Source organism: Schistocerca nitens, chromosome 8 (genome assembly GCF_023898315.1).
Source record: "Schistocerca nitens isolate TAMUIC-IGC-003100 chromosome 8, iqSchNite1.1, whole genome shotgun sequence".
In the NCBI taxonomy this organism is placed as follows: Eukaryota; Metazoa; Arthropoda; class Insecta; order Orthoptera; family Acrididae; genus Schistocerca; species Schistocerca nitens.
Window position 1 is genome coordinate 519,971,300 of NC_064621.1, and position 15,928 is coordinate 519,987,227.

The window sequence follows — 15,928 nt, forward strand, 5'->3', positions numbered from 1 at the left end:
GTTCCGCATCAGGTGCGAGGGTAAATGAAAATAAAAGTAAATTTCTAAATATAAAGCGGCTTGCTAACTTGCGCATTGAGTGGGCGAACCATGTTAATGAACACAAAGCTCTTGGAATGGCATTGACAACTTCCCTTTTAAAAATGATAGCAATAAATTGGCGGGAGGTGGCAAGAAAAATTAAGGGAGCTTTGATTGAAAACTGTCAACGTAGCATAGACCAGTTCCAGAGAATACTGTTTATCAACACGTATATTTTATCCAAGGCCTACTACATAGCACAGGTTCTCCCCATTCCATCAATGGTGGCGAAGACGATCGTGTCCACCTTATCAAAGTTCTTGTGGATAGGGGAATTGTTTCGAGTCCCGGTGAAGACAGCAGTTTTGGATCCAAGCAATGGAGGAATGGGTCTAACCGACATCAAGTCTAAAGCGATGGCATTGTATGTCAAACGAACATGGAGCATAATGTGTAATGATCCAGGGTGCATTACAGCAAAACTATACGATATTGTCAGGCCAGAAAGTGTAGAGCCGCCGATAAATATACAAAAAATAAGTTTTAAGCTGAAACACATTTTGGAGTATTATCTTTAACTAAGTTATCTCAGTAAAAAGCTTTTAAACTCCAAAAACGTTACAGCAAAGGTGATTTTAGCTGAAAGACGGAAACATGAAAGGAAAAATAACATAGAAACTAAATATGCTGGAATAGCATGGAATGTGGTCTGGAAAAATATCAGTAGTGATTTTCTTTCATCTGACGTGAGAACAACGTGGTACAAGGTAGTCAATAACATCATCAGCACTAATGAGCGTATCTTTGCCCTCGGTTTAAGTGACACTAACCTCTGCAGCAAATGCCACCTCGTTGATAGTGTGCCTCATCGTTACACATGTGGAGATCGGATTATCAATTGGAGGTGGACCAGGGAGAAAATTGCTCAAATAACAAGAACTTCAGCAAACAATGTACCGACTAACATTTTCTTCAGACCAGAGGAAAGTTACTACCCTCAGGCAAAAAATAACGCAGTGATTTGGTTAATGGGCAAATATACAAGTTATGTTTTTAACAATATTGGGAGCGATGAACATATTGAATACAAGATGTATATGGAAGATGAATTCGAGAAAATACTTAAATATCCGAATCGCAATAAGAAATATGGTAACATGCTCCGAATTGTCTTCAACAGAATGGGTATAGGTTAGGAACTGGATTCCTAGTAGAGAGGGAATGGGTTGGGTCACGTTCCCGACCCTAACCTCACCTGCAAGTCACACACGAAAAATAAATCAGTAGTACAGCAGATACAAGAATATGGCGACAAACATCTGGTGTCTGATGTAAAGGAAGATCTTCAACTCCCTATGGATGCGTTTAGAAGGCTGGAACTGACAAAAATAACAAGGCAGTGAAGTATTTTGCGATGTCGCTGTTCGGGACTGCTCTTCTGTCCATGCTTGACATATGAATTACCTCCCACTTAAAATTCATCAAGCAGAATTGGTACTTTCTGCAGGCGATACTACTACTGTAATAAATCCCATTAGTGAGAAAGCAACAGAAGTGATTGTTAGTGTTGCTTTTCGAAGATTCATTAAGTGATTCTCTGAAACTGGACTCTCCTTAAATTTTGAGAAAACACACTATATTATATTCTGAACAGATAGAAAGCAACAACTGATGGAGTACAAGAACATTTGTCTGTAAACAGGCTAAAGCACTCTAAATTTTTAAGAGTACATACTGATGATATCTTTGATTGGAAGAAGCATATTACTTAGCTGCTCAAACAATTAAGTTCAGCTGTGTATGATCTTCGTGGAATCACTAGTCTTGGAAACAAAAGAATCAACCTCCTGACATATTTTGCATATTTCAACTCAATAACGTCTTATGGAATGATTTTCTGGGTTAATTCATAACTTATAAAGAAAGTATCGATTTCACAAAGGCGAGCAATAAGAATAGTAACTGTATTTCCGCCGCAGTCGTCATGTAAGTACCTTTTCAAGGAGTTGGCCATTTTAACTGCAACATCACAACACATATATTCGCTAATGAAATTCTTCATACAGACTCCACCACAATTTAAGAACAGTGAGGGTTATACATATTAAACTAGGGGGAAAATGACTTTTAATCATAATAAATACTGTAAGTGACTCAAAAAGGAGGTCAAAATACAGCAACAAAATGTTTTGACCGTTTGCCCAATACGATGAAATGTTCTGACAGGTAGCAACTCAAGTTTTAAATGTAACCTAAATTCGTTTCTCCGGAACAAGTCCTTTTATTCCATGGAAGAATTTCTATTTAAAAACTAGTACCCGAATAAAAGGCAACCTAATTTTTAATTTTAGTTGCATGAATAGGACTAAATAATCATACGTTCGTCAATTTTGACAGTAATCTTGTTTACATATTCTGTAAACTGACTCAGTCCATAACGTTTCGATAAAAGAATCGTTCGAATGATTTAACTAACTAAATATGTCGCAAATGCATCATTGTGAAGCTATGTCTATGAAGCGACAGTCAACTGGCGACTGGCGTGCGGAAGTGTGTGCATTAGATTACCACTGGGGCGTGCGTATGTGGTATGGTATCACAGAACCAGTGGAAATTTTGTGGCTGTGATAGGTGTGTATCGATGTCCCACTGCTAAAGGAAAGTCTGTTAATGACTTGCAGAATTCTTATAGTTACAAATTACGCCTGTAGGTTACACTAGCTTCAAGTGTCGTTGTAGCCCTATGCTCGCTAGATGTGTCACTCTTTATTATTCAGTAAGGTAACTGTCTCACATTTTATTTTTAGACTTTTGATCATTTGAATTCACTGACATTATTTAATTTTTACCTGAACCATATTCTAGCGAGAGATTACACGTGAGGGATCACCTACAAACTGAAGCTGAGACGGAAGGAGGTGCGGAGGATGTATTAAGACAAAGAAGGAAAATAAAACTGCTTTGTACCACATTGCGCCTCAAGTAGCGCAACCGATGTGACTGTCACATGAGACACTTGAATCTGCACGTAATAATAAAGACTTTGTCATTTGGAATAATCTACCGAAAAGTTGAATATTTGCAATCATAAATACGATCCAAGTGCATTTCTGAAAAGACATAACATAAATGAAACTCCAGGATAATCATTCACTGCATTACCACATGGAAATACACGTTCCACATCATGCGTTGGAAAAGCAAGTGCCGAGAAATAGTTCGTTTCAGCTGAACTGTCAAAGGTAGGCAAACTTGAAAATAGCACTTTAGTACGACAGTAAGACAGTCTAAGTGTGGTACTGCGAGAGAAGTGTTGTTAATAATGAAATCTAAAGGCCACATGTTTTAATTTTTGCTAGTGTATAGAGGGTATGAACGAAGTTTTCTTCTGAGAAATACAGTAGGTCGGTAAGACTGAAGTAAGATAATAATGAAAACGAAACCATAAATTAAATTTAAACCTCTTCTTCTCTCAACTTACATTTTTTGCAGGAAATATCTGAAATTCCTACCTCTAACAACGCTACAAATTTGACGTTGTATGACAAATAACATTCGCACCATTTCGTAAATTTCTAATATTTATTTAATTATTGAACATGTCCCCATTACAATGTAATGCTACATGTTTGAAGGTTAACTTCAAATGTCACCCGTAGAATTTAAGATCAGCCAGGATAACACAAATTAAGCGGTTACGTCATGTGCCTTAATTTCCAAATACAAAATTAGAATGCACGAAAACTTTAAATTAACTTAAATATGATATTTATATCTACGTGTATATGCACGGATGTGAATCTTCAAGTTATTTACAATTAAAATGAACTCTGAAGTAGGAATAAATTCACTTTGTTTTGTGAAATAATCTGATAACTGTGTCAATGAATAGGAGTTCAAATCTGCTAGCATTCTAGCATACATCCAAGATTTTCAGGGTATTTATGAGGATATATTTGACGCCGAAGGATTTTCATGCTACCGGGAATCTTATAGAAAGTTGTAAAAATTTGTTGTGAATTTATGAACCAAGTCTTATACAATTATAGCCATTCATCGTCCTTTCTCAGTTATTTGTTTGCTGAGAGTAACCCTCTCTGTAGTTAAATTACTGCCGTCTAAAAACAAGCCGTCAATAGCTTTGTCTTCTCCGTTGCATGTGTGCAGTGCGTCTTCAGTTATTTTTAACCGTTTGTAACAGAATTCCAGTTTTCCATTGCCTTTTAACACGGCTATAGTGGTGGCTCAATCGTCAAAGTTAGCGGATCGTATGAAAATACGGTTAAGTATTTTCCCCCGTTTGTATTTTGTCTCCACTAAATCTCCCATTTGTTTCAATACGCTTCTCGTAGTTTTTTCATCGTTGCAAGTATGAGTAAAATTCTGGTATGTTGTAAATGATTGTTGCGGTCTCAGAAATTCTCTCGACCAGATCTTCACGGTTTTGACTACCACGAGCTCGCCGCTGATCGGCTGTCCTTTTGTAACTATATCTGTGGTTACCTCGCATATTTTTCTCGACTCGACATCCCCCAGCCAGCTCTGACCTCATTGTTCGGTGGTTGTTCTCCACGCTGTATACAATTATTTCCCATTTTTTATAGTATCGTTGGTTCTAATGTCATAATTTGCTGAGTTGTAATTGTATTATATCGTTGGAATCATCACATCCATCGGCAGGAGACGGAACATGGTAGAAATTCACAACTAAAAATTTTTTTTTTCCCTTGAGTCAAGGTTTTTAGGGACAGATGAATAGCTAGCATGTCCGCTCACCCTCAATCACGTCAGCAGTGCTCCTTCTTGTAAAGCACAGTTGTCTGTGAACTGTCGACAGAGGACACCAGGTTAATCTCAGTCGACGCCCATAGAACATCAAGCTTTCCCAGTAATTGGAAATGGCGCGCCTTTTCTGACAATAGTCACGTTTTGTTTGGTCCAAAAGTTGGCAGTAGTATGCAGCTTTCACAGTACGACGTTCACGGGGAAAATCGATGAGAATAGGTCCTTTAAAAACAAAAGATACTGTTGCAAGAACATTATGGAGATCCACAATTACCCTCCTTTCAAACTCTGTCAGGTGGCGATAAAGCTTTCTCATATGAATAGGCGACATCTCTGTATCTTTCACAGTGATCACTCAACATCTGACGCTATTCGCGGCCCATAAATATCCTACCAGATCTGGTAACAACGCCAAACACGAATAACGCTAACGCACTCTACTGGCTGTTCAATCTGGCACAGGTAATCTCAAGTCTCATTGTGTAAACGATGAGAGTGTACACAACAGTCGATGATGTGTACATGTACTAAGTTAATATTGGCACCCGACCTTGTCTTCTAGGTGCTTCACTTTTTTTTTGTTAGCGTATACACCGCGAGAGCCGCACACGAAGAGAAACTACGTAAGTCACCGTTAGCTGCACTGCACTGTTACGCGGGAAATTTATTCTTAATCATTTAGTACGGAAGTTACGGCTTTTTTCCTGAAGAGGTTACTTCCCTACCAAAAACACCTACTCGCTCATCAGTTTACAGGTAGACTACAACAGATCGATATGGTAACTGTGGGCAGGACAGAGGGAGCGGCCAAACTTATTCTACCAGTGATTGTTGCTATGACAGCTTCCCCGTAGCTGTCCATCGCTTTGTTATTCCGGTTAAGGTGTAGGAAAGCTGGTGGGAGCGGGGCCACGTGTGTGTCTACCTGTTGCTGGCGGCGCAGAGAGGGCGCTGGCAGCGGCGGGGGCGGCGGCTCTGGTTCGTCGCGCTCCCGGAAGAGGTCGGCGTAGTAGTAGGGCGATCTGTTGCGACGCTCGGCCCCCGCGGCAGGCTGCGGCGGCTGCAGCTGCGTCTGCTGCGGCACCAGCTCAGCTTCCTCGTACCACTCCCCGCTCTCGTCGAGAGCACCCTGCAAGCGCACACACCAAGTTGCAGCATGCAAAAGCTCATGTAGATCAAATAATGCTGCTACGATCGACGTGTTTGTCAAACAAAGTTTGGGTGTGACTTGTGTGTCAAACGAAGCCGTGTACGACGTGTTTGTCAAACGGAGTCATTGTTTGACGTTGCCGCATACGAAAGCTCATGTAGACGATCAAATAATGCTGCTCTGATTGACGGGCTTGTCAAACAAAGTTTGGGTTTCACTTGTTTGTCAAATTGAATCCGTGTACGACGTGTTTGTCAATCGGAGTCCTTGTTTGACGTGCTCGTCATACGGAGTCCGTGCTGGACTTGTTTATCAAACTGTGACAGACTTGCTTGTTAGACGAATAGCTTGTCTGACTTGTTTGGCAAGTGGGGACGGCGTTTGACCTGTTTCTCGAACAATGACAGTGTTAGACGTGTTTGTTAAAAATATTCACTGACGTCCGATTTGACAGACTAGCTTGACCGTTTATGCCCAATGCTATCAAACAAAAGTCGGTTGCTTGCCAGATTAAAAAAAATGGTGACTGTCCGAATGTTGATGTTTTGCCATGTATTTAGAGCGAAAAAAGAATTTTTATTGCTGTTTCTCTCTTTATATCGCGAGATTCCACAGTTTTTGAAAACGTTACCGTAGAATTATATTGACAAAATAAATGGTTGCCGGCTATTACCAAAATGGTAGAGATGTTGCGCCTCTTCCGCTCAAATATTACACAGAAACGCGTACTGAACAAAAAAATCAATATTCTATGTACGATGTACGAAAGGGTGTGCAACAAACAATACTGTACTCTAATACTTCATTTATTGCTTAACATGTTTCCAGAGCATTTTCACACGCTGTAGGAAATGAAATGCAGGCTACAAATTTTGAATCTTAGATAAATGCTCTAGTTGCCAGGTATCTAGAAGTTATAGATAATCGTCAAGAAAATGGAATACAGTTTCGCATAATTTCGCATTATTTTCTAAAGTAATTCCAACAAATCTGACTGTCCATTCGGGGATGGTTGATGAAATCATCAGGTTTGGAGTGTAATGTTTTCTTTAGCAGATTTTCATGCATATATTTATCTCTCACTATATATATATATATATATATATATATATATATATATATATATATATATATATATATGCACTAAAGCCAATGTCAGAAAAGCTTTGTCTGCATTGGTAGTTTCCCTAGTGTCAAAATACATTCAGCATGGAAGCTGCTTCAAAAGTGAGGTTAAGTTTGATAAACATTGTTCGTACGTTGCTTGCCTGTTTGACGAACACGTGGAAACAAAACAACGTACCTGATAAGTAAATTCGAGCTTTGTTAGCGTCCCACCCACATACTTCTACATTACCAGCCCTTAGCAGTGATGTAACTGGTGTAAGGCAACTGTGGGCAAAAGAAATGAGGAGGAGGAGGAGGAGGAGGAGGAGGAGGAGAAGGAGGAGGAGGAGGAGGAGGAAGAGGAACAGCAAAAAGGAGGAGGAAGGATGAATGGAAATCTTGTAGAGACTCGGACTGAGCTGCGTTGCGCAACGGCTCCGTAAGACCTTCATCTCACTGCTACGGAGACATTTCTCCATTCTTTTTGACTTCTAGATGCAGCCATTTTCGCTATGCCAAGAGAGCCAATACAGCATTGTGGCGAGTACCTTTTGCGTTTGTTGTTTTGTTTAATACGGCAGTGCGTGAATCGGAAATGAAACAGTGAAAAATGGAACGTTTTAATGTTGCAAGCAGAGTGCCTTTGGAGTGCGTGATTTCCTCCGTGTTTAAGTTTATACGAGGGGGCTTCAAAAAGAAAGTTACATGTGTCATGCCACGCTAAGACCATTGCCTAACAAGAGTGGCGCACTGTCAGAAGAGAGTACGTGTTCTAGTTTCCTTGCGGACACATTCTGCCGCAGTATGGACAACAGGTGCCTCATATGGTCAGAGTGACGTGTCGCGGCAACTGGAAACGTAGTCCAAAGATGAAGTATGCGGCGGAGTACGTTTCTTGTGGGTGAAACATCTAAATTACACACAAATTCACCGTGAAATTCTGAAGGTATATGGATGAAATGCAATGTCGCGTCCCCCCATGAAGAAATGGTGCTAACAATTTGACCAAGGCCGGACATACATGGGTTGTGCAAATCGGGAAGGAAGACCATCAACCACAGACGACAATGTCCAGGCAACTGACGAACTGATTCGCAGGAATTGCAGATTTTCCGACCTTGAGGACGTTCACATAGAGGTTCTCGAAATGCTTCGGGGTAAGACCTTCCGACTGTTCTTTACGGAGACATGGTGACCGCGTTGAAAAATAGTGTCAGGTATCTACACTACTGGGTATTAAAATTGCTACACCAAGAAGAAATGCAAATGATAAACGGGTGTTCATCGTACAAATATATTATACTAGAACTGACATATGATTACATTTTCACGCAGTTTGGGTGCATAGATTCTGAGAAATCAGTACCCAGAACAACCACCTCTGGCCGTAATAACGGCCTTGATACGCCTGGGCATTGAGTCAGACAGAGCTTGGATGGCGTGTACATGTACAGCTGTCCATGCAGCTTCAACACGATGCCACAGTCCACCAAGAATAGTGACTGACGTATTGTGACGAGCCAGTTGCTCGGCCACCATTGACCAGACTTTTCAATTGGTGAGAGATCTGGAGAATGTGCTGGCCAGGGCCCGTAGTCGAACATTTTCTGTATCCAGAAAGGCCCGTACAGGACCTGCCACATGAGGTCGTGCATTATCCTGCTGAAATATAGGGTTTCGCAGGGATCGAATGAAGGGTAGAGCCACGGGTCGTAACACATCTGAAATGTAACGTCCACTGTTCAGAGTGCCGTCAATGCGAAAAAGAGGTGACCGAGACTTGTAACCAATGGCACGCCATACCATCACGCCGGGTGATACACCAGTATGGCGCTGACGAATACACGCATCCAATGTGCGTTCACCGCGATGTCGCCAAACACGGATGCGACCATCATGATGCTGTAAACAGAACCTGGATTCATCCGAAGAAAATGACGTTTTGCCATTCGTGCACCCAGGTTCGTCGTTGAGTACACCATCGCAGGCGCTCCTGTCTGTGATGCAGTGTCAAGGGTAACCGCAGCCATGGTCTCCGAGCTGATAGTCCATGCTGCTGCAAACGTCGTCGAACTGTTCGTGCAGATGGTTGTTGTCTTGCAAACGTCCCCATCTGTTGACTCATGGATCGAGACGTGGCTGCATGATCCGTTACAGCCATCCGGCTAAGATGCCTGTCATCTCGACTGCTAGTTGGGATCCAGCACGGCGTTCCGTATTACCCTCCTGAACCCACCGATTCCATATTCTGCTAACAGTCATTGGATCCTGACCAACGCGAGCAGCAATGTCACGATACGATAAACCGCAATCGCGATAGGCTACAATCCGACCTTTATCAAAGTCGGAAACGTGATGGTACGCATTTCTCCTCCTTACACGAGGCTTCACAAGAACGTTTCACCAGGCAACGCCGGTCAACTGCTGTTTGTGTATGAGAAATCGGTTGGAAACTTTCCTCACGTCAGCACGTTGTAGGTGTCGCCACCGGTGCCAACCTTGTGTGGATGCTCTGAAAAGGTAATCATTTGCATATCACAGCATCTTCTTCATCTTCTTCCTCACGGTTAAATTTCGCGTCTGTAGCACGTCATCTTCGTGGTGTAGCAATTTTAATGGCCAGTAGTGTATGTCACTTCGATGTGTATCGTGGCATTGAATAAAAGTTAACATTGTCTGCCAAAATAATGTGTACCGTAACTTTTTAAGTACCGTCGTATCATACAATAACAAATTACTGAAATTTTCACCGTTTACTTACTTAATTTGAAATGGCTCATTTCATTTTCCTAACAAGTTAGAGATGTTTACGGTTTGATTGGTATGGAGTTTGCAATTGGAATTTTGATGACTTCTTGTTGAAACAGACATCCAAATAGTTCCAGACTTAACAACTGCCTAATATTGTCAACAACCCCTTACAATGTAATTTTGCTTTAATAACGCATTCAAATGTAGGAAACTAAAAGGGCAGATGGGAGGAGGAGTGGGATGGGTATTAAACAAAAAAGCGGATTCTTTTAGGGGGAGGGGAGCAGGGAAGGGAGGGGTGCACAAAGCCGAAGTTTGCCCCAGACGTCAGTTATCTTTGTTACTTCACTTTCTCTTACTCCTTCTGTACCCACTTGTATCTCGTCATTTAATGAACTCCGCTACTCTCACGTTTTAACACTCACACAAAATCTATAAAGCAAGGCACTCTGCCTAATTTTCCATACCTGATTACCTTCTCCCACGTGTACCGTAGTCCAACTCAATGTAAGTACACCTTCTGAAACCCATGGAATGACTTCATCTCGAATCTAAACTTCCAGCTGTTACCGAGAACCTTGGCGAATTCCCGCACATCTACCTGCAAGTGCCCCACCTTCCCTCACGCTGTATGCACAGGTTACGATGTTCTACGCGGAGCAAAAGAGACAGCCGGGTTGCCTGAGTAGCAGGCGTACGCGGCGAGTGACTTTATACTAGAAATACACCGAAGAGATCATGGACACAACGCGGAAACAACAATTTAAATCTCATGGATACCCAGTTAGACTGGATGAAAACAAACTGATCAAACAGATCTTCAATACAGGGTGAGCGGACTAGAGGTACACAAAAACATCTGTTTATATTTGAGAACATGTTAGGGTTTATAATTTTATCTACGCAACATTATACACAGGAGCTCAAACATTTTTATGCTTTTTGGTATCGTTCATCGTGGTCACCGTTTGTTGCTCGAGAGATATCGAAACGCTGCTGCACTTCTCGACACATCTGTTATCTCAAATCTACCAGATCTTGAACCCTTACCGAGCGACGTGGTGCAGTGGTTAGCACATTGGACTCGCATTCGGGAAGACGACGGTTCAAACAAGCGTCTGGCCATCCTGATTTACGTTTTCGTGATATCCCTAAATCGCTTTAGGCAAATGCAGGATGGTTCCTTTCAGGGGGCACTGCCGATTTCCATCCCCATCCTTCCTTAATCAGAGCTTATTCTCTGTCTTTAGAGACCTCGTTGTCAACGGGACATTGAACACTAATCTCCTCCTGCTCCTCCTCCTCTTCGTACCCTTATCACTAAACAATGTCCTTGATAAACTCCGATCAACTGAAATACTCTGGAGTCTCATCGAGATACCGAGGTCCGCAGCTCGTGGTCGTGGGGTAGCGTTCTCGCTTCCCGCGCCCGGTTTCCCGGGTTCGATTCCCGGCCGGGTCAGGGATTTTCTCTGCCTCGTGATGACTGGGTGTTGTGCGCTGTCCTTAGGTTAGTTAGGTTTAAGTAGTTCTAAGTTCTAGGGGACTGATGACCATAGATGTTAAGTCCCATAGTGCTCAGAGCCATTTGAACCATTTTTTTGAGATACCGAGCGGTCCAGGCAATGGGACCCCATTCCCCCTTCCGATTCAAAGCTCAGGAAACGTCTCATGGAGTGTGGTAACATCCCCACGATAGGGGGTTTGGGGAACGGCAACATCCTGCTGGAAAATGATGTCGGGAGGCACCTGCGGGACGGCATCAATTCGTCAACAAGTCAAGATAGGTGTGGACTCTCACTAGTGCACATGCACCATACGACTCAATGTCTTTCATGAAAGGGTGAGTGTCACATCTTGGAGGGTGTCTACCGATTGCGTATTTACCCAACAACATAAAATATCTAATTCTTTTGGTGTAACGATTTGTTTGTGTATAATTCTAGCTCGGACACTCTGTACATCACATCGTTAATGTCCATAGCTAAGTCGGTAGCAAAAGGTGAAAAGAGATGCACACTAAAGTTGATCCAAAACGGAAAATAATCGAGAAGCAAAGTCACACTATAAAATCGTTTGAAGAGAAACCACTAAAAAGGAGGCACATACATTACATTTCCGAGGAGGAGAGAAAGAAAATAAATGAAAGAATGGAGATGTTCTGGGAAGAGAGTAATATAAAGGCCAAGAAGCCCTATGTTCTTTGTGGTCCATAGTCGGCCAAATTCGGAAAAAATTGAATCAAAGGGTATATAGCCATAGATAGGCCGCTGGCAACGCTCCCCCACCAGACGAAAAGTTTATAACACAAACAAAACACTTGTTGGGTTGGGTCAACAGCACTTTTCGATTGATTGCAGAGAACGAAGCCAAACGGTAAGTGCTGTTCACACCACTTTCGATGGGGCGTATCGTAAATTTGTCGGGACCGCACTTTTGAAACCGCCGCAACATCTGCACAAACGTCTACATATGCAACGCCTGTTTCCTTTGTAATTACTTGCCAGATCTCGAAAAAACTTATGTAACTGAATTTTGCTGATACGTATATCTTATTCTGACCCAAAAAAACCGCAGTTCCCAAAAACAAAACAAAAATACAAGGTTTATGTCTGTTTCTCGATAGTTATTGAAATTACAGAAGATAGGTTATTGTTTAGGAGCCTTGGACACTATTCGTGTAGATGAGAAGACGCCTCATCCCATATATATCTATTAACTGGGGTATATGATTATACTGATGTAATAAGACAGATCAGATCTCTTACCGAGTCCTAAAGATAGTTATTTTTCCCCCGCATCATACTATAATGGAAGTTGGTCCATCTCCTGCCACCCACTCTGTGTTGTGTTGAGAACCGTAGATACTGAATAAGTAGTACATTTGAGATTTTCGCGCATTTGGTGGCGTTTGAGTTTACCCAATCTGCGTAACCAGAGTGTCGACATTTACATAAGTGCTGCAGTCAGGTTTAAAGTACCTAGCATTTGAGAGGTAGTGTAGTGGAGCGCTTCCACCATCGTAACACCAATGAGAGCTGTAAGGACATTGTCGGCTCCAACTGTGTGTGCACATCCGCTGTGCAAAGTATTGCGCCTGCTAGTTCTCAGTGCGCCGTAGCCGTAAGACATTCGTGGAATGTTTGGTGTAGTGCACCTCACAAGTAAGTCTAGACAAGAAAAGTACAGCAAATACACTATTGACATCTACAAATAACACCCGCTCCCCGCACTCACTACTGCTAAAAGGACCGAACAGCTTCAAACGTCTGATTGTTCACCGCTCGTGACCTAGTGGTGTTGCTCCTCAGGTTCAACGGGTCGTGGGTTCGATTCCTGGCCGGGTCGGGAATTTTCTCTGTCTGGAGACTGGGTGTTAGTGTTGTCTTCAACACATCATCATCATCTGAGAAAATGGTCGAAATGGAGTGTGAAAAGATTGGGAATTTGTAAGAGCGCTGATAACAGTGTCGTTGAGCGCCCTAAAAACCAGTCATCATCATCATCATCATCATCAACGTCTGACTACTTCACGAAGGAGTTAATGTGTTAAATATTTGACGTTACACATGTAACACCGTTATGGTTGAAGACACTAAACCCTATTATGTTGGTTTTGCTACTTTCGGATAATGGGATGAAAATAGTCTGGGTAATGTGAGCGCCGTGAGTTAGGCTCCATTAGGTCACATTTACAGTTTCTAATTTTTTAAACTTAAACTATTCAGTTAAACTCTTAATGTAACATTGTACTCATAATGAGATCATCGTGACAGCATTTAAAATTTTTAGATGCGGTCAATAATTGTATGAAATGCTAAAAAAAATCCAAATTCTTTTGCTCTTGGAAGTCGTTAGATAGTTAATCTGCAACTATCTGACCGCAGCTATTTAGTAATAGAGATACTGTTCAAGAATTTCAAAACTTTTACTTGAATTGTTTTGGAGAGAGAGAAATTAAATTTCATACTTGTTATGCGCTAAATATTGGAAAAAAATGAAACGCGGTCTTTCAAAGCTTATACATAACAAGCGTAATAAGATACGTAAGTCTGAAAAAGTATCGTAGGATTTACCACTCTAAAAAAATTAACGTAACTGTTCCGCTAATTAAAATTAAGAGCAGATTTTTGAATGCTTAGATATGCTGTAGAGATCTATTCAATACACGAGATTTAGATTTCTGAAGGAGATTTTTATTGAGGAGAAAAAAAAGCACTCCGTCTTCAGGCCACGAGTGGCTTACCGGGACAATCCGACCGCCGCGTCATCCTCCAAGGAGGATGCGGTTAGGAGGGGCGTGGGGTCAGCACACCGCTCTCTCGGTCGTTATGATGGTATTCTTGACCGAAGCCGCTACTATTCGGTCGAGTAGCTCCTCAATTGGCATTACGACGCTGAGTGCACCCCGAAAAATGGCAACAGCGCATGGTGGCTGGATGGTCACCAATTCAATCGCCGGCCACGCCCAACAGAGCTTAACTTAGGTAATCCCACGGGAACCGGTGTATCCACTGCGGCAAGGCCGTGGCCTTATTGAGGAGATAGCGACTTTAAAACTATTTTATATCGTCGCGTAGGGCGGACCGCTGCGGCAGCTGCCTGCGGACAGCACTTGTAGCGACATGGTGACATCTTTGGACCTTGAACGTGACACAGCGACTACTTTATACGAGACTTTAGGAGGTACGACACGCGAGTAGGGAGACAGAAGGCGGGGGAGACTCACGTGCAGCGGCGTGCGCTGCTCGCTGTCAGCGCTGACGCAGACGACTGTGACGCAGGCGGTGACGGTGGCGGCCGGACCTGTTGTGGCGGCGGCGTCCTCTGCTCCCTCTACAGGCAGGCCCACGTCCTCGTACACGCCGTCATCGTCGAGATCGGACGCCTTCGCTTCCGAAGATCCATCTGAAACAACACAGAAGCGTTCTTTAACTTTATCAACAGCGTGATGGAAGCGTCGTCGTAGTTACAACTCAAAAATTTAAAACAATATTTTGTTGTGGTCTTCAGTCTAAAGACTGGTATGATGCACTTTTCTACACTTTATTCGCACGAAGTAATGGCCGCTATCGACAGGGGATCTCAAGTTGATTCCGTATTTCTAGATTTCCGGAAAGCTTTTGACACCGTTCCTCACAAGCGACTTCTAATCAAGCTGCGGGCCTATGGGGTATCGTCTCAGTTGTGCGACTGGATTCGTGATTTCCTGTCAGGAAGGTCGCAGTTCGTAGTAATAAACGGCAAATCATCGGGTAAAACTGAAGTGATATCAGGTGTTCCCCAGGGAAGCGTCCTGGGACCTCTGCTGTTCCTGATCCAAATAAATGAGCTGGGTGACAATCTGAGCAGTTCTCTTAGGTTGTTCGCAGATGATGCTGTAATTTTCCGTCTAGTAAGGTCATCCGAAGACCAGTATCAGTTGCAAAGCGATTTAAAAAATGGTGCAAATGGTTCTGAGCACTATGGGACTTAACTTCTGAGGTCATCAGTCCCCTAGAACTTAGAACTACTTAAACCTAACTAACCTAAGGACATCACACACATCCATGCCCGAGGCAGGATTCGAACCTGCGACCGTAACGGTCTCGCGGTTCCAGACTGTAGCGCCTAGAACCGCTCGGCCACACCGGACGGCGCAAAGCGATTTAGAAAAGATTGCTGTATGGTGTGGCAGGTGGCAGTTGACGCTAAATAACGAAAAGTGTGAGGTGATCCACATGAGTTTCAAAAGAAATCCGTTGGAATTCGATTACTCGATAAATAGTACAATTCTCAAGGCTGTCAATTCAACTAAGTACCTGGGTGTTAAAATTACGAACAACTTCCGTTGGATAAGACCACATAGATAATATTGTGGGGAAGGCGAGCCAAAGGTTGCGTTTCATTGGCAGGACACTTAGAAGATGCAACAAGTCCACTAAAGAGACAGCTTACACTACACTCGTTCGTCCTCTGTTAGAATATTGCTGCGCGGTATGGGATCCTTACCAGGTGGCGTTGACGGAGGACATCGAAAGGGTGCAAAAAAGGGCAGCTCGTTTTGTATTATCAAGTAATAGGGGAGAGAGTGTGGCAGATATGATACGCGAGTTGGGTTGGAAGGCATTAAAG

At 42.7% G+C, this 15,928-nt stretch overlaps 1 protein-coding gene across 1 annotated transcript in view; it reads right to left on the bottom strand.

Annotated features, from left to right (window-relative positions):
• LOC126199650 (uncharacterized) overlaps positions 1-15,928 on the bottom strand; it is a 584,284-nt gene that overhangs the window by 133,994 nt on the left and 434,362 nt on the right. The window contains exons 6-7 of the mRNA XM_049936577.1: positions 14,544-14,722; positions 5,732-5,935 (exon numbers count right to left, since the gene is read on the bottom strand). Of these exons, the coding sequence (XP_049792534.1) occupies positions 5,732-5,935; positions 14,544-14,722 (383 nt within the window). The remainder of the gene's footprint in view (positions 1-5,731; positions 5,936-14,543; positions 14,723-15,928) is intronic.